Source organism: Pseudonaja textilis, chromosome 6 (genome assembly GCF_049901715.1).
Source record: "Pseudonaja textilis isolate UNSWEBS1 chromosome 6, rPseTex1.2, whole genome shotgun sequence".
Classification (NCBI taxonomy): Eukaryota; Metazoa; Chordata; class Lepidosauria; order Squamata; family Elapidae; genus Pseudonaja; species Pseudonaja textilis.
In genome coordinates, this window is record NC_141995.1 from 2,272,319 (window position 1) to 2,291,362 (window position 19,044).

Below are 19,044 nucleotides of genomic sequence, written 5' to 3' on the forward strand. Positions count from 1 at the left end.
CTCTCTTTCTCTATGTCTCTGTCTGTCTGTCTCTCTTTCTACATGTGTGTGTGTGTCTCTCTCTCTCTTTCTCTCTCTCTCTGTATAACCCTGTCTCTGTCTGTCTATCTGTTTCTCTTATCTCTGTCTATCTCCTATCTATCTATCTATCTATCTATCTATCTATCTATCTATCTATCTATCTGTCGGTTTATCACTATCTGTCACTCTTTCTCTATATCTTTGTCTGTCTGTCTCTATCTGTCTGTCTATCTGTTTAACTCTGTCTCTGTCTATCTCTTTCTCTTGTCTGTCTGTCTATCTCTTATCTATCTATCTGTTGGTCTATCACTATCTGTCTCTCTCTCTCTATGTCTGCCTGCCTGCCTGCCTGTCCATCCATCTATCCATCTATCCATTTCTATCCATCCATCCATCCATCCATCCATCCATCCTATCTTTACGGGAAGTCCTCAACATACAATCACAATTGAGCCCCAAATTTTGGTTGTTAAGCGATACATTTGTCAAATGAGCTTCGTCCCATTTTACGACCCTTTTTGGCCTCAGCTATTAACAGAATCCCTGCAGTTGATAAGTTAGTAATCCGGTCGTTAAGTAAACCTGGCTTCCCCCATTGACTTTGCTTGTCAAAAGAGCGTAAAATGGGATCACATGACACTACGACAGTGTAAATACAAACCGCTTGCCAAGAATCTGAATTTTGATGACAGGACTCTGGGGATGCTGCAAAGGTAACTGTGAAAAAGAGTCATAGATCCTTTTTTTTAAAGTGCCGTTGCAATTTTGAGCAGTCACTAAACAGACTGTTGTAAATTGAGGACTACCTCTACTGCTCTATAAGTAACTCAAGGTGGGGAATCCTGCCTAATGCTCCTTCCTTCTCCTATTTTCCCCCCAATAACTTTGTGAGGTGGGATGGACTTGAGAGCAAGGGACTGACCCAAAGTTGCCCAATTGGCTTTCGTGCCTAAGGCGGGACTAGAACTCACCGTCTCCTGGTGATTGGCCCAAAGTCGCCCTACTGTCTTTCATGCCTAAGGCGGGACTAGAACTCCCAATCTCCTAGTGATTGGCCCAAAGTCACCCAGCTAGCTTTCATGCCTAAGGCGGGACTAGAACTCACCGTCTTCTGGTGATTGGCCCAAAGTCACCCTGCTGTCTTTCATGCCTAAGGCAGGACTAGAACTCACCGTCTCCTGGTGATTGGCCCAAAGTCACCCAGCTGGCTTTCATGCCTAAGGCGGGACTAGAACTCACCGTCTCCTGGTGATTGGCCCAAAGTCACCCAGCTGGCTTTCATGCCTAAGGCGGGACTAGAACTCACCGTCTCCTGGTGATTGGCCCAAAGTCACCCAGCTGGCTTTCATGCCTAAGGCAGGACTAGAATTCACCGTCTCCTGGTGATTGGCCCAAAGTCACCCAGCTAGCTTTCATGCTTAAGGCGGGACTAGAACTCACCGTCTCCTGGTGATTGGCCCAAAGTCACCCAGCTGGCTTTCATGCCTAAGGCAGGACTAGAATTCACCGTCTCCTGGTGATTGGCCCAAAGTCACCCAGCTAGCTTTCATGCTTAAGGCGGGACTAGAACTCACCGTCTCCTAGTGATTGGCCCAAAGTCACCCAGCTAGCTTTCATGCTTAAGGCGGGACTAGAACTCACCGTCTCCTGGTGATTGGCCCAAAGTCACCCAGCCAGCTTTCATGCCTAAGGCAGGACTAGAACTCACCGTCTCCTAGTGATTGGCCCAAAGTCACCCAGCTAGCTTTCATGCCTAAGGCGGGACTAGAACTCACCGTCTCCTAGTGATTGGCCCAAAGTCACCCAGCCAGCTTTCATGCCTAAGGCGGGACTAGAACTCACCCTCTCCTGGTGATTGGCCCAAAGTCACCCAGCTGGCTTTCATGCCTAAGGCAGGACTAGAATTCACCGTCTCCTGGTGATTGGCCCAAAGTCACCCAGCTAGCTTTCATGCTTAAGGCGGGACTAGAACTCACCGTCTCCTGGTGATTGGCCCAAAGTCACCCAGCTAGCTTTCATGCCTAAGGCAGGACTAGAACTCACCGTCTCCTAGTGATTGGCCCAAAGTCACCCAGCCAGCTTTCATGCCTAAGGCAGGACTAGAACTCACCGTCTCCTAGTGATTGGCCCAAAGTCACCCAGCTAGCTTTCATGCCTAAGGGGACTAGAACTCACCGTCTCCTAGTGATTGGCCCAAAGTCACCCAGTTAGCTTTCATGCCTAAGGCGGGACTAGAACTCACCCTCTCCTGGTGATTGGCCCAAAGTCACCCAGCTGGCTTTCATGCCTAAGGCAGGACTAGAATTCACCGTCTCCTGGTGATTGGCCCAAAGTCACCCAGCTAGCTTTCATGCTTAAGGCGGGACTAGAACTCACCGTCTCCTGGTGATTGGCCCAAAGTCACCCAGCTGGCTTTCATGCCTAAGGCGGGACTAGAACTCACCGTCTCCTGGTGATTGGCCCAAAGTCACCCAGCTGGCTTTCATGCCTAAGGCGGGACTAGAACTCACCGTCTCCTGGTGATTGGCCCAAAGTCACCCAGCTGGCTTTCATGCCTAAGGCAGGACTAGAATTCACCGTCTCCTGGTGATTGGCCCAAAGTCACCCAGCTGGCTTTCATGCTTAAGGCGGGACTAGAACTCACCGTCTCCTGGTGATTGGCCCAAAGTCACCCAGCTGCCTTTAAAGCCTAAGTCAGGACTAGAACTCAGAGCCACAGTGTTTAAAAGTCATGGAAAGAACCGCAACATTCATTAGTGGGGGGGAAAAGTACTGAATTAACAAGGGAGCATCTGAAGACAGTGCAGAATTTTTTACGAAGAAAAGAAAGAAACTTTCTAGGGAAGAAGGGAGGGACCGAGTAAGAAGGTAGCCTTTTATATATATGAAAAAAGGGAAATGGGAAATGTAAAGAGAGCCGTAAAAGACTGGAGAAATGATGCTGAATTTTGGAGATCATTTATAAATGCTCTATTTGTGTGCTTTCTATTTATAGCTGAAATCACAGGACACACCGGTAAGCACATTTTGCTATATATATATATATAGCAAATTATATATATGTATATAATTTCCCGTTACCGTTTGATCGAGAGATTCTCGTCCTTTAAAGTTTTGTCCTTTATCTTTTGATCTTGGGGGCATTTTGATTGCCACGAGCAAACCAGGCCAAAATCCCAGGAATGGCTACAGAAGGAGGGGAAAAAGGAGATTTCCTACATATGAAGGGTTTTTTGTAATCATAAACGTTTGCTAGGAACCATGGAAAGGCTTGTACAGTTAGGCCTCCACTTACAACAGTTTGCTTAGTGACCGTTCAAAGTGACAACGGCCCTGAAAAAAGTGAGCTATGACCATTTTTCATTCTCACAGCCATTGCAACATTAACCATGGTCACCTGATCAAAATTCAGACAGTTGGTAACTGACTCATACTTATGACAAGGTTACCCGATCTCCTTTTCCGACAAGCAGAGTTAATGGGGGAGGCAGATCTACTTAACAACGGTCTTACTAGTTTAAGAGCTGCCATGATTCATTTAACAACTGCGGCAAGAAAGGTCGTAAAATGGGGCAAAACTCCCTTAACAAATGTCTTGCTTAGCACCTAAGGTTGGCCTCCATTGTCATAAGTCGAGGACTATCTGTACCGTTTTTTAAATTTGAATTTCTACGGGAATTATATTGTCACCTCCCATTTGATATATTAAGCTTCTATCCCAGGGCAGTAGCTCTATTGAATTCTACTGTATAGTGCAGTATTGGTGCGATGACCCAGGGTGGGATACAAAATAAGCACAGTCACAAAAACAGGTGAAGCCCCTTTCATTCCTTCAGTTTGGCTTCAAAGCTCCAGATATCCTTGACTGGAAACAAAAAAACTCCCCCACAAACAGTTACGAAAAGGAGGAAACGCCGTTTAAACTAAAAATGCCTCTAAATTATAAAGAGCAAAAACAACACAAACCACACTGAAGCAGTTAAGGGAACCAGGCAAGATAAGGGCTTGAAGACGTCCACAGATATCGGAACACACACTGGGAAGGATGCCAAACTCAGAGAGGAATGGACAAGACTAGAGATATTTCCACGCTTTGTTTCCAGCACTGGCCCATACGCATGTCCGTCCTTTTAAACAGTCTTCACAGCTGTAGCCCATGAAGGGGATCAGGGCCCCTTCCTCCCCCATAGACCACGCCATTCCCGTTTCTCCCTTGTCCTCTCCTCCCTGCGTGCCCTAGGATGGAGAGGGGGCGGGCCTGGGTCCTCCTCTGACTGCCCAGCTGGCCTCTGCCCTTCCCCAGCCTCCTCCACCACCTCTGGAGCCACAACTCCACTCCCTGTCGGCTGTCAGACTCCATCAGAGGCATGACAGTTAGTATGTCAATTATTAAATACTATTAATTGTTAATTAGATATTATTAAATATTATTAATAATTATTAATAATTATTATTAATTGAAATAGTGTTTCAATTCAACGTGTGGAGTGTGAAAGGATGTGTGTTTGTGTTTATTTTTCATTGTCACGGTGTGCACTGAAGATGAGGTTTGATTTCGTTGTACGAGGTGCCGTGACAATAAAGTAAACCGAACTAAATTTCCTTTGTTCTTCAAATTTCAAGTAATAGGTTGGCAGAAACTACGGGAAAGAAAAGATGAGTTAACAATATCCTCAGCATACAAAGACAATTTGTATAAGTTGTTTTACAGTTGGCACTTTGCACCAGCAAAATTGGCAAAAATGTTTAAGGGTAAATCATCCAAATGCCGGAAGTGTCACCAGACACCTGGATCATATTACGATGGGTGATGTACAGAAGCCAAAAAGATACTGGATAAAAATCCACACATGGTTGGAAAAAAAATGATAAAGCAGCGGATAGATTTTAAACCTGAAATTTTTTTTTATTCGGAATGATACCTGAAGGTTATAGCCAAAAAAAGGCATATTTAATAATTCATGTGTTAACTGCAGCTAGGATGGTATTTGCTCAGAATTGGAAAAGTGATAAAATACCAGCAGAAGGAAAAGGTGATAGAGAAAATGTTTGAATGTGCAGAGATGAATAGATTAACACTGGCAATTAAAGAAAAAAAAAGTAACTGAATATTACATGGTATGGGATTTATTTTATCAATGGCTGAAAAATAAAACAAGTTAGCTGAGTAGAAGTAAGTTAAGATTGTTATAATCGTTATAAGGGATAAATGACCTGCAAAGAAAATGTGATTATTGTTAAATTGGTAAGAAAAGTATAAATTACAGTTGCTAGCACTAAATCAACGTACTGTATTATGAACAAAAGATGGAATTATTGTAAATACAAAAAATTAAAAAAAATGTCCCCAAGTAATAAGCCTCTAGGAGATACACAGACAGGTGTAAAACTAATTTAAGATATTCTAAATATTGGGAGTGCTGTGTTTTTCTTAATAGATAAATCTGCTTGAGTTAGATAAGCAACACAGATTTGCTGAGTGTGGCAACTGTTTAGGGTTAGTGAAAAACCACAAGGGGTTTCAAAGAATTTCCAGATAATATTTTCCGGCAGATAATCCTGTTCCATTGGGGGCGAGGAGGGGTGAGAAGTTTTAATTTCCTATCTGCTGCGGTTTTGAGATAGCGGTGATGACTTACTAGCTAGGAGAAAGATCTTAAGAATTGCTGCAGGCGGTTAACACAACGGATGTAACCCTTGCAAAAAAGACAGTGAAAATCTGGGCTAGAGGATCAGCCAGGAAAAGCATCTAAAAAACAATGGCCAATATTTTAATTTTAAGGCGAGAGTGCGACCATTCGTTAAAAAAAGAAAGAAAGAAATTGAATGGATTGATACATTAACATCTGGTTTTCTGCCTTTCAAGTCAGTCACTAAACGAACTGCTATAAATCGAAGGGTACCTGTAAACGAATGAGCTGGTTTTACTCCTCATGAGTTGCTTTTATTCATTTATTTTATTTGTCCACGGCTTACAAGTTGATAGGCATAAGTATAAACATGAGTAAGAATACAGGAAATAGGTACGAATGAATGGGGACAATAGGACAGGGACGGTAGGAACGATGGTGCGCTTATGCACGCCCCTTACAGACCTCTTAGGAATAGGGTGAGGTCAATAGTGGATAGTTTGAGGTTAAAGATTTTGGGGTTTGAGGATGTAACTACAGAGTCAGGGAGCGCATTCCAGGCATTGAATGTGGTCACTCTGTGGCTGAAGTCGGACTTTCTGCAATCGAGTTTCAAATGGTTTATATTGAGTTTGTGTCTGTTGTGTGCTCTTGTATTGTTGCGGTTGAAGCTGAAGTAGTCATTGACGGATAGGACATTGTAGCGGATCATTTTGTATACTACGCTTAAGTCCAACCGCAGGCGACGTAGTTCAAGGTTGTCCGAACCCAAAATCTCAAGCGTGGTGGTGTAGGGTATTCTGTTGGGAGTAGAGGAGTGTAGTACTCTTCTCGTGAAATACTTGTGGACTCGCTCAATTGTATTAATGTCCGATATACTGTGCGGATTCCAGACAGATGAGCTGTATTCGAGTATTGGTCTGGCAAAAGTTTTGCATGCTCTAGTTAGCAATTCGATATTTCCAGAGAAGAAGCTTCGTAAGTTTAGATTGACAACTCTTAATGCCTTTTTTGGCAATGCTGTTGCAGTGAGCTCTGGCGCTTAGGTCATTTGATATGAGTACTCCAAGGTCCTTGACAGAGTGAGGGTCGTCAAGGAGGTCATATTTTCACATGGGGCAAAAGTGGTCCCTGGGGTACGTGATAAAAATGAATGAAATTTTCCCAGTGGAGGAGAGGACCAGACTAAGACTGATGAAAGAGTCAAAGGTGTCATCAGTCTTCAATCCTTTCATGCCCACAAGAGACCTAAATCCAGCCCAACTTGAATTCCATTGAAGGAATTCTTATCTACCGCCAGTTTGCTTTGGCCATGTGTAGTTCAGATTCTTGTAGAGAGCATAAACTTGCAATAAACCTCTACGCCGTTAGTCCTCGTCTTACGACCACAATCGAGCCCAAAACTCAGGTGGCCAGGTGGGACATTTGTTCAGTGAGTTTTGCCCCATTTTACGACCTCTCTCTGGCCACCGTTGTAAAGAGAATCGCTGCAGTTTTTAAGTAACTTATCCTGTTGTTAAGTGAATCTGGCCTTCCCCTTGACTTTGCTCGTCAGACGGTCGCAAAAGGGGATCGTGTGACCCTCCCCCAGGACACACCAATGGTCGTAAGTACGAACCAGTTGCCAAGTGTCTGAATTTTTTATCCTGTGACCGCGGGGAAGCTGCAAAAGTTGTAAGGGGGAAAAGTGGTCACAAAGTGGGACACTGCAAGCATCATAAATATTGAACCTGTTGTGAAGCATCTGAATTTGGATCACGTCACGGTGGGGAGGCTACAACGGTCATGAGGTGTGAAAAATGGTCACAAGTCATTATTTTCCTATGCCGTTGTAACTTCGAATGGTCACTAAATGAATGTAAATAAGTTGTAAGTTGTATTCGTTTGAACTGCCTGGATTTCCTGATTTCTCACGCTCGGCACCCAGTCTGATGGAAGCAAATATGGAGACTTTGTTCTCCGTTGCCCATGGCAATGAGAAACGGCAGGAAGAACAAACAGGAACATGTTCTCCACATCTGCTTTTGAGGTTCTTCTGACTTCCAGATGTTCAGATGACGTCAAATTTGGGGATTTAAGACAGAAAATTTTGGAAAAAGACAGAAAAAGACAGCAACGAGAGATCTCGCTAAAAGAATCTCACCCTTCAGCTGTCATGTCCCTGTCAGAATCTGATTCGGAGGGGGAGGCGACCATCTGACAGGGAGTGGGAGTGTGGCTCCATTGGCTGTGGAAGAAACTGGGGAAAGGCAAAGTCCGGCTGGGCAGATCAGGGGAGAGGTAGAACAAGGGGGAGGGAGTTCAGAGGAAGACCCAGGCCCACCCCTCTTCATCCTAGGGCACGTAGGAAGGAACAGAGAAGGGAGCAATGTGGGTTGCATGGCTTACGGGGGAGGAAAGGGCCCAGATTCCCTTCATTAGCTGCACCTGGGAACACAGTGTTTCAAAGGAATCTGCGCATAGCAACTTGTTGGAAGCAAATTGTGAGTTATCTGTTATTGTCGAGGCTTATCTGGGTTCCTGGCATCTTCCCAACTGTGTGTGTTTTGCTGGCCTTTGAAGTCTGCAATTCCTTCTCCTGCCCTGTCAAGTTAATTACCACAGCGTGGTTTGTTTGGATTTTTAGTTATACTGTAGTTTGTGTGTACTTTGTTTTCGGACTGAATTTCCTCCACTTAAAGGCTGTTCCTGGGAGAGTTTTTCTCTAGCCAAAGGTAACCTGGACTTTGGGGGCAAAGTTGGAGGTATTAAAGGGACTTTTCTTACTTATGTGACTGTGTTGCCTTTGTGCCACGCCCCTCTGGGTCATCACATCAGCTCTACAAATAAGAGAAATGCTGAATAGCAAATTGCTGCTTTTCAGGGCTTCCATTCAAATTAATCCTGGTTTGATTAGCCACCATGGGAGACAAGGAAATTATTCTAACTTTTTTTTTTCTTTTTGAATTTATTCAGGTGACCCAGATCCTCGACGAGGTAAGCTCTTAAACCACCACTTTGGCAAGTACATTGTAAATATTTTGTTAGAAGCTCCTATTTTTATCCTTACCTTGGTATACATGTAGCCCTCAACTTAACAACTGTAATTGAGCCCAGAATGTAGGTTGCTAACGGAGAAATTTGTGAAGTGAGTTTTGCCCGATTTTACGACCGTTTCTGCCACATTCGTTAAGTGAATCACTGCAGTTGTTAAATTAGTAACACGGTTGTTAAGTGAATTTGATTCTCCCTGGTTGTAAGTCACTTTTTTCAGTGCCATTTTAACTTTGAATGGTCACTAAGCGAATTGTTGTAAGTCAAGGACTACCTGTGTAATATTTGACTTAAACCACAAGAGTTTCATAACAGTTTGACCAAGGTTTTTAGTTTTTTGTTTTAGATTTGCTTTCCTGAGAGTAGAGGAGTGTAGAGAGTCATTTTATCAGCATCTTAAGTATTGAATCTTAACAACTGTATTCATTTTACAAATAATACAAGGTAGCAAACGTACTCAGGGCACTTTCCTCCTCCGATTTTCCTCACAACAACCACCCTGTGAGGTGGGCTCGGCCGGGTGGCCCAAAGACACCAAACTGGCTTTTAATGGCCTATGGTAGGACTAGAACTCACAGTCTCCTGGTGATTGGCCCAAAGACCCAGCTGGCTTTCATGCCTGAAGTGAATTCATGGCCTTCTACTTTCTAGCCTGGTGCCTTATTAACCGCTAGACCAAATTTGCTCTCTGTTGCTATGAATCACGGGCAGCAGAGCGTGTAGTTTTCAGAATGGCTTTACGGGTGGGAGTGAAAATTAGCTTTTTCCTTCAAATCACTTTAGAGTTTTTCGGTTCACCTCCCGACTTTCACCTACGTATTGGGGACCAAATGGAGAAACTTCGAAACGCTTTCCGTCTCCATTTGCAAAGCCAAAAACGATTGCCCCAAATCTCTTTTATCTTTTCTCTCTCTCTTGCAGATGAGACCCCCATCATCGCTGTAATGGTGGCCCTCTCCTCCTTGCTCATCATAGTATTTATTATTATTGTCCTCTACATGTTAAGGTGAGTGACCGTCTCCTCTTCACCTGCGTCTTTAGCACTCCTTCCCTTTAGGTCTGCAAGAGATGATTGAAAAACACACAAGAATCCATCTAAAATTTGCTTCTGGTTGCCCGGTATATTTTTTGACTTCTTTCTTTCTCTCTCTTTTTTTTTTTTTGGAATATTTTATCCCATTTTATAATCAGATGTTGTTCCAATTTTCTAACATTATTTCTAATACAAATACAACAATACAGTCTTATGTACCTTTGCAGAATCTCTTTTTCAGTTATATTTTTACCCATTGTCGCTAAATAAGTCCTGTTTCTTTACATCTTGTTTCCAACCTTTGTAGCTTCTCTTCCCTTCCTTCCTCCCTTGCTTCTTCACTCTGTCCTTTTTACCCCCTTGTCTCTCCATCTCCATTTCCCTCTTCTGTATTCCTCTTTTCTGTTGCTTTCGGACATTATATCCACTTTTCACCTTATTTTTCCCTTTTTTGGTTGTTTTTTCAGGTCTTAAATTCTCCATTCTCTTCCCCACCCCCTTTCCCCTTTCTTCCCCAGATAAAGTTACTTGTTTATTAAAGGTGGCTTCTTCTTTGTCCCAATCTTCTTTTTACTTATTTCTTATGGGTAGGTCTAGTTGAAGGAAAAGAAGAACTAGGGGGGGACATGATAGCAGTGGGTGGGTGGTCAACCTATTCTGCAAAGACCCAGAAGGCAGGACAAGAAATAACGGATGGAAACTCCTCAAGCAGAGAAGCAACCTGCAACTAAAGAGAGACTCTTAACAGTGAGGACAATTAACCAGTGGAACCGCTTGCCACCAGAAGTTGTGGGTGCTGTGCTCCATCACTGGAGGTCTTTAAGTAGAGCCATTTCTTTCAAAGGGTAGAAGACCGTGATGGCGAACCTAGGGCACACATGCCACAGGTGGCACGCAGAGCCATTTGTGCCGGCACAGAGCTGCAGGCAAGCTTACCTCACTGTGCATGCACGTGCCTCACAGCTGATTTTGGGGTGGTTTGAGGCCTTTTTCGGCCTCCCAGAGGCTTGAGGAAGGCTTCTGCAGGCTTTGCAGGCCGAAAACTAGGCCCGTTTCATCACTTCACATTTTTCCAAAAATACCGGAAGTGACAAAATGGGCCTAGTTCTGAACAGAGCTGAGTGTTTACTGGCCGGGTGCCCTTCCTGTCACCAACGCGGGGTTACGTTCAGCAGATATATTGTCAGTGTGCCCAGAGAGCTCGGAGCAGCTTCCCTCCTGCGACGATATTTGTAACGGCGTCGAACATCCACATCTGCCGACCTCAGTTTCCTTGGGAAGGACTCCAGAGGTGGCTGACGATGCTGGATCCAGCCTAAACATCTGCCTAACGCATCCTTTTTTCCCTAAGTGCAATTGCAAAAGGACAGCTTTGCTTGGAAAACCTTACATACCACCAAACATCAAACCATCTGCTTATCCCACGTCCTCGGGAGGGACTCCAGAGGTAGACACCCCCCCAAAAGTCAAGTCCAGTTTGAACATCTGGCTGTCTGTCGACGAATTGTAATAACAACAATTTGGGGGTTTTTCCCCTACAAACAAGCCTTTGCTTGTCTGTGTGATTCTTTTAGAGTGGATAGATTTAGGTTTCAAGGAGCTCAAAGAAATGCAGAAAAGGTTCCTAAGGGGATGAAGCCTTAACCGCTCTCCCTCCCGCATTCTTCAACTCCAGAAATAATATTGAAAGTCGCCAGGGACGAAGCTCATCCCACAGGTACAAAGCAACAGCGCAGGAAAAGAGGTGTGTGGCGGGAGGGGAAGGAAGAGATGAAAACAACTTGCAAATTGCACAAGGATCCGGGAGTCAAAAGGCTCCCACTCGAACCAGGAAACGGGATCGAGTCCTCGCTTGCGAGAAACAGGTTTAAATGGATGATTTGCTGTCATCTGAAATTATCCACGCACCGAAAGATGGATTTAAAATAAAATAAATTGGCTGCAGAACAACAACACCCAGTGAAAGGAAGGGTGGAGACTGGATTTTGTGTGTGTGTCTGTGTGTGTGTGTGTAAAATCAGCACGGGGAGGTTTGATTTGAGGCCTCGTTTGTTTGAGAAACCAAACCTACCACCCAGGGACCCATTTCCTCCACGTGTTGTTAAATGTGACCACAGCTGTGGCGTGATCTTGCCAATGTGCGCCCTAATGCGCACAAAAAAACAAACAAACCCGCATCTCCTTGCACACTCCTTGTAACTTTTGCAAAACCCAAAACTACAGGGAACGACCACAACAGAATTCCTGTTGCGTTGAGCGAGACGTTGTGTTCAGTGAGTTTTGCCCCCGTCTTATGACTTCCCTTGCCACGGTTCTTAAGTGAATCACCACGGTGGATACCTTAGTAATCCGGTTTGTTAACCTGGCTTTTCCCTGTTGATTGAGGTCGCAAAAAAGGATCGTGTGATTCTTTCACCTCCTCCCTGCCCCCTGGGACGCCGCAACCCGTCATAAATATGAACCGGTTGCCAAACAGCCTAATTTTGATCATGAGGGTGCTGCAAAGGTTGTAACCATGGGGAAAAAAACAGCCATAAGTTACATTTTTCAGTGCTGTCGTAACTTTGGGCAGTCATTAAACGGGCTGTACCAGGAACAGTCATTAAACTGAAAACAACAGTCAATTAAAAGGAGTGTGATGATCCAAAGGGGTGTGGCACCAAGGCAACATAGCCAGATAATCTGTAGGAGTCCCTTTATTAGCTCCAACTTTGCCCCCAATGTCCTGGTTACCTTCTGGGCTGGAGAAAAACTCCTAGGAACAGCCTTTGGATACAGAGAATCAAGTCCAAAACATGGTCAACAAAAACTGTAACTATAAGTCCAATCAAGGCAAAGTGAGGTCATTAGTCTGGCAGGGCAAGAGAAGGAATTTCAGGCGTGAAGGCATGGCAGTAATTCAGCCTGGTTGGGAAGACGCCAGGAACGCAGATAACCAAAGTCAACACAAGATAAACTCATGTTCCCAGTAAATGCAGCTCTCAGTTTGCATCTCTTTTAAACTCTCACTCCCAGATGTAGCTGATGAAGGGAATCGGGGCCCTTTCCTCCCCCATAAGCCATGCAACCCAAGTTGCTCTCTTCTCCGTTCCTCCCTGCGTGCCCTAGGATGAAGAGGGGGTGGGCCTGGGTCTTCCTCTGAATTCCCTCTCCCCTTGTTCTTTCTCTCCCCTGCTCTGCCCAGCCGGACTTTGCCCTTCCCCGGTTTCCTCCACAGCCAACTGAGCCACACTCCCGCTCCCTGTCCGCTGTTTGTCTTACTCCTCGGATTCAGACTCTGACAGGGGCATAACAAGGAGGACTGCGTGTACTTTTTAAGTATTGTATTGTCCTCAATCCGTTGCAACATTGTTTGAGGAGCAGAAACCCTGGGGTTTTTTTGAATAACCGTTGGACTTGGAAATTGTGCCGTTACAAAAGTTGCACAAATTCACGGGGTTCATGAATATTTAAAGATATGCCAGTTCCTGCATTTGGATAAAACGCAATTATGCGTGGTCACGCTTCGCCGAGAATCTCTCTCTTTGAAGACCAGCTTATCAGGAAATTATTGAGTCTGACTCTTAAAATATTCAGGAAGTTGCCTTGTTTTATTCAGATAATTGTAATTTCTCTCTGTCCCTTTGCAACTGTTCTTTGGATGTAGGTTTGTTCTAATGCCAAGCGTTGCCTCGTGTTGTTGGTATGTATGTGTGCAGAATCCAATTGCTGCAGCACGTTACTTTTTTGAATCCAATATTTTTATTACATTTTGCAAAGCGTACACCTTAAAAGAACAACAAAAGCTAACTGCGATGACCCGGGGTGTGACACAAAAATAACAAAATCACAAAAGTAGAATAAATTCCCTTTAATGCCTCCAACTTGGCCCCCAATGTTCAATTATCCTTGGCTGGAGATCAAGCTCTTCCAAAAACAGTCCACGAAGGAAAGAAACGCTGTCCGAACCCAAAGTAAAAATAATTAGAAATTAAAAAAAAACCAACACAAACCACACTGAAGTCATTAACACGGCCGGGCCAGGATGATAAATTGCAGATTTCCACAAGATAACACAGCAACCGCAGTTAGGAGGACGCCAAAACCCAGATAAGCCTGGACCAAGATAATGCACACTTTGCTTCCAGCAAGGAGCTGTGTGTAAATGCCCCACTTATATCCTGTTCTCCCAGCTGCAGATAATGAAGGGAATTAGGGCCTTTTCCTCTCCCAAAAGCCATGTTGCTCCCTTCTCCGTTCCTCCCTGCGTGCCCTAGGATGAAGAGGGGGTGGCCCTGGGTCTTCCGCGTGCCCTTCCCCAGTTTCCTCCACAGCCACCAGAGCCCCACTCCCACTCCCTGTCAGCTGCTCAACCTCCCCCTCAGAATCAGACTCCAACAAGGGCACAACACTCACAGAGAAAAGGTCAAGAGTAAAAAGAGAATAGGGATAGAAGTACAAAAAGGTAATAAAGAAAGGAAACACACACACATATGTATATAGGTAGGTAGTCCTTGACTTATAATAGTTTATTTAGTGACTGTTCAAAGTTGCAACGGTGCTGAAAAAAAGAGTGTCTTACAACCATTTCTCCCACTTAACGACCGTTGCAGCATTCCCTTGGTCACATGATCAAAATTCCCATGCTGGGCACCTGACTCATATTTATGATGGTTGCAACCTCCCGGGGTCATGCGACTACTGTTTCTGACCTTCGGACAAGCAGAGTCAGAACGGGGGAAGCCAGATTCACTACTGCTGTGATTCATTTTACAGCTGTGGCAGGAAAGGTTGCAAAATGGGTCAAAACTCGCTTAACAAATGTCTGATTTAGCAACAGAGATTTTGGGTTCAATTGTGGTCATAAGATGAGGACAAACTCTGTGTGTGTGTGTATACATATGCATATATGTGGTGGGGGGGAGAGGTATGGTTTGCCTAGAGGTAGAGCTCTCACCTCACAATCAGGAGGCCGTGAGTTCTATCCTAGCTAGAGGCAGATATTTCTCTCTCTGGGCACAGTGAGAATATAGCTGCTGAACTAAACTCCTCATAGGCAACAGGAAAGGCATCTGGCCAGTAAACACTCTGCTAGCGCCATTCAGTTGCTCAGACGCCACCCCGCAAGGAATTATGGGGTCGTTAAAAGAGGATGATAAGCATTTGATAATAATTGGAATGCGTGGTATAATTGGTTATATCAGAGATAAACTGTTCAATGAATAATGGGTAATTTAAGCATAAATAGTGATAAGATGTGTATATTTAAAGTAAGGTTAGGAGAATTGGATCTTGCAGACTGTCAAAGAGGATATCTGTCTGGTTTTAATGTATTTTCTTTTTTCTTCTGTCTCGTTTTTTTTCTTTCTTTTATACTTCTTTTTCTCCTTTTTCGGTCGCAAGACCGAGCGTTTTGTTTTTTTTCTCTTTCCCTTCTTTCTTTCTTCTTTTTCTCTCCCTGTTGCATATGTAATGTTGTTATGTTTTTTTTAAATTGTAAATTCAATAAAATTTATTAAAAAAAAAGAAAAAGAGGATGAACGATTTCCAACTCCTCCTTTCAAGGATATAAAGAACACTTCCGTTCAACTCTTAATTTAAGGCTGTTAGGTGGGTTCTGCTCTGTTTTATGACCTTCCTTGCCACCGTTGCTAAGTGAATCATGGCAGTTAGTCACCTGGTTGCTAAGTGAATCTGGATTCCCCATTTGCCTTTGTCCGTCACAAGGTTCCCAAAGGGGATCACGTGACCCCAGGAACACTGCGACCGTCATAAATATGAGTCGGTTGCCAAGCCTCTGAATTTTGGTCACATGACTGTAGAACTGCAGTAACGGTTGTAAGTGTGAAAAACCATTATAAGTCCCATTTTCTCAGGGCTGCTCTTGGACAGCCATTTGTCTGAAATGGTACAGGGTTTCTGGCTTGAGCAGAGGGTTGGACTAGACCACCTCCAAGGTCCCTTCCAACTCGGTTTAAATTCTGTAAACGTTGAACGCTCACTAAACCAATGGTTGTAAGTCAAAGACTACCTTTGTTATATTTTGTCGGGATGTCAAGTTGTCTAGCTATTCTTCCTGCAGAAAATAAGGCTGTTTGGGAGGAACTCTGCTGATTTCATTATTATTATTATTATTATTATTATTATTATTATTATTATTATTATTATTATTATTATTATTATTATTTCATAGGTTCAAAAAACACAAGCAGGCCGGGAGCCACTCCAATTCCTTCCATTTGTCCAACGGCCGCACAGATGACATTGGTGAGTCTTGCTGTCTCTTCTCGGGTTCTGGGGAACTCGAAATCCTAAATCTCACTTTTCGCCAACTTAGACCTCTTCCAAGACGATATCCTAATATTGGGTCGGGCTCCCCAAACCGAGGAAGTCCTGTTGAGTTTCTGCTAAGCCCGTCATGGCGAACCTATGGGCACGCGTGCCACAGGTGGCACACACCAGCCATTTGTGTCGGCCTGCCAGCTGCGGGCAAACTTACTGGGCACGCACACGCCTCACCGCTGATTTTTGGCCACAAAGGCTTGAGGAAGGCTTCTGCAGGCTTTGCAGGCTGAAAATCAGCCCCGTTTCATCCCTTCCTGTTTTTCCGGAAGTACCGGAAGTGAAGAAACGGGCCTAGTTTTCAGCCTGCAGAAGCCTCCCTCAAGCCTCTGGGCGGCCAAAAAAGGTCTCAAACCGGCTGAAAACCAGCTGTGAGGCGCAGTGCAGGTAAGGGGGCGGTGGAGGTGGGGAGTGGGGATTGCGCACGCATGCGTAGGGGGCGTGCATTGCCTTCTGGGTGCTGGTATGCGAGTGTGAGTATGCAAGCCCGTGCACAATTTTAGGCACAGGAGCCCCAAAAAGTTAGCCACCACTGTGCTAAGCTGTATCCTTTATTGCTCCTGGCCTATAGACGGACTCTTGCCAAACTAAAGCAAGCTACTCATATCATTCAAGATAAAAACGCAGGCCTGATGCCATCCGACGTCCAAAGGCCCGTAAGAGTTGGCACTTTAAATCTGGCTCCTAAGGGAACACACACACACACACACACCCCACACACATACAAGTAGGTCTCTGGGAACTTTGAAGGGTTGCTATGGGACTGGACATATAACATGCCTGTCTTGAACAATTTTTTTTATTGATTTGTCTCTTGCCTTTATTATTCTACAAATAACTCAAGGAGTCAAGCATTTACTAGCACACCTTCCTTCTCCCAGTTTCCCCACAACAGCAGCAACCTGGGCAGGTGGGTTGGGCTGAGAGAGAATGGCCTGAAGTCCAAGATGGCTTTCATGGTTAAGGCAGTACTAGGACTGACTGTCTCCTGGTGATTGGCTCAAAATTACCCAGTTGGCTTTCAGGCCTAAAGCAGGACTAGAACTCAGCATCTCCCATTTTATAGCCTGGTGCTTGAACCACTGGACCAAACTGACTTTTTGTAAAGAAGTGGTGCTACTTCTCTTGTGGAAGCTACAAGGCCTTTATGTGACTTCTACTGTTGTGGCCTGTTGGCCACTGGGCCAAATAGGAGGAGGAGGAGGAGGAGGAGTCAGGGTCAGGGTCAGCACTGGGAGCCCCGAGGAGGAAGAAGGAATGGAGCTGGCAGAAAAGAGAGGGGGAGGCAGAGTCTGGGCCGTCCATCAGCCCTCAGGTGGTGAGTCAACAGCCCCCAAGTCTGGAAGTGGCTGATGAGGAAAAGGAGGAACAGCCGGGCCCAGTGCCTGACACGCAGATGCGCAGAAGGCAGAGGAGAGGAGAGCAGTGGAAATCTATGGGCCGGTCCTTGGGACGGAAGAGCCCCCAATGCCAGCAAGATTCTGGGGGGGGGATCAAAGGCAGTGGGGGGCACGGAGATGAATAGGGGTGGCAGACAACCATTCATCTCCCTGCCAGACAGACGGGTGAGCCTGCGGTGAGAGAGAAACGTTTTGCCGGGGCCGCCGGCGCTCCTAAGAAAGGAATCATCGAGTTCACGTCAGAGGGTTTGTCGTGTTTGGGGAGCTGGGTGAGAACGTCTACAAGCTCGATTTACTTGATGCTCTTGCTTTTTCAGAGAAGACCTCCCACACGTGTACACACACACACACACACACACACACGCTCTTTCCTCTCCCCTGGGGTCCTCTCCACTCAACCTCAGCGGCCGGGGTCTCCTCAACCGAACCGCTTCTCTCCGTCCTGCAGAACCGCAGAGCATGCCGCTGCTGGCCAGGTCTCCCAGCACCAACCGGAAGTACCCGCCGCTGCCCGTGGATAAGCTGGAGGAAGACATCAACCGGCGAATGGCAGACGACAACAAGCTCTTCCGCGAGGAATTCAGTGTGGGTACTTGGCTGACCCTTGACCTCACTTTACACACACACACACACACACAACAAATCCCTTGGTCATTCTGGGCTTTGAAATGGTTTTTTATTTTTAAAAATACTTATCGTGATGGAAATTCAGTTTATGCCAGTTAGATCATCTTCTACATAGAAATCTTTCTTTCTTTCCTGTCTTCCTCTTCCTTCCTTCCTTCCTTTTCTTTCTTTCTTTCTTTTTTCCTTCCTTCCTTCTTTCCTTTGTTTCTTCCTTCCTTTCTTTCTGTCCTTCCTTTCTTTCCCTTCCTTCCTTTCTCCTTTCTATCTTTCTTTTCTTTCTTTCTTTCCCATTTTGTTTCTTTTCCTTCTTTCTTTTCCTTCTTTTGTCTTTCTTGCTTTCTTTTCCTTTCTTGCTTTTCCTACCTTCCTTCCTTCCTTCTTTCCTTCCTTCCTTCCCTTTTTCTTTCTTTCTTTTTCCTTCCTTCATTCCTTTTCTTTTGTTTCTTCCTTCCTTTCTTTCTGTCCTTCCTTTCTCCTTTCTATCTTTCTTTTCCTTTCTTTTCCTTCTTTCTTTCCATTTTGTTTCTTTTCCTTCTTCCTTTTCCTTCCTTGTTTCTTGCTTTATTTCTTTTCCTTTGTTCTTTTCCTTTTTTCTTTCCATCTTTCTTTTCTTTCCTTCCTTTCTTGCTTTATTTCTTTCTTTTCCTTTTCCTTCCTTCTTTCTTTTCCTTCCTTTTCCTTCTTTCTGTCTTTCTTGCTTTCTTTTCCTTTCTTGCTTTTCCTTCCTTCCTTCCTTCCTTCCTTCCTTCCTTCCTTCCTTCCTTCCTTCCTTCCCCAATTGCGCATGTACATGTACAGAATTTCTCAATTCTAGCAGCTTGGAGATGGTTGGACTTCCACTTCCTGAACTGAAGGTGGAATTCTGGGAGTTGAAGTCCACCCGCCTAGCCATACACGGAGGGACTACCTGCGTTTCCAAGCTCTGCTCCTAAAGTTGACCGTTGGCCAGGGGGAAGCTTTGCTGCCCCCTTGTGGAGCA

At 44.8% G+C, this 19,044-nt stretch overlaps 1 protein-coding gene across 3 annotated transcripts in view; it reads left to right on the top strand.

The window, feature by feature from the left end:
- PTPRA (protein tyrosine phosphatase receptor type A) overlaps nt 1-19,044 on the top strand; it is a 127,218-nt gene that overhangs the window by 71,528 nt on the left and 36,646 nt on the right. For 2 of the 3 annotated variants that reach the window (XM_087935669.1, XM_087935670.1), the window contains exons 5-8: nt 8,607-8,627; nt 9,606-9,690; nt 15,890-15,963; nt 17,887-18,023. In XM_087935669.1, the coding sequence (XP_087791795.1) occupies nt 8,607-8,627; nt 9,606-9,690; nt 15,890-15,963; nt 17,887-18,023 (317 nt within the window). Of the gene's footprint in view, nt 1-3,016; nt 3,038-8,606; nt 8,628-9,605; nt 9,691-15,889; nt 15,964-17,886; nt 18,024-19,044 lie in introns of all 3 variants that reach the window. The other variant, XM_087935668.1, reaches the window with a different exon arrangement.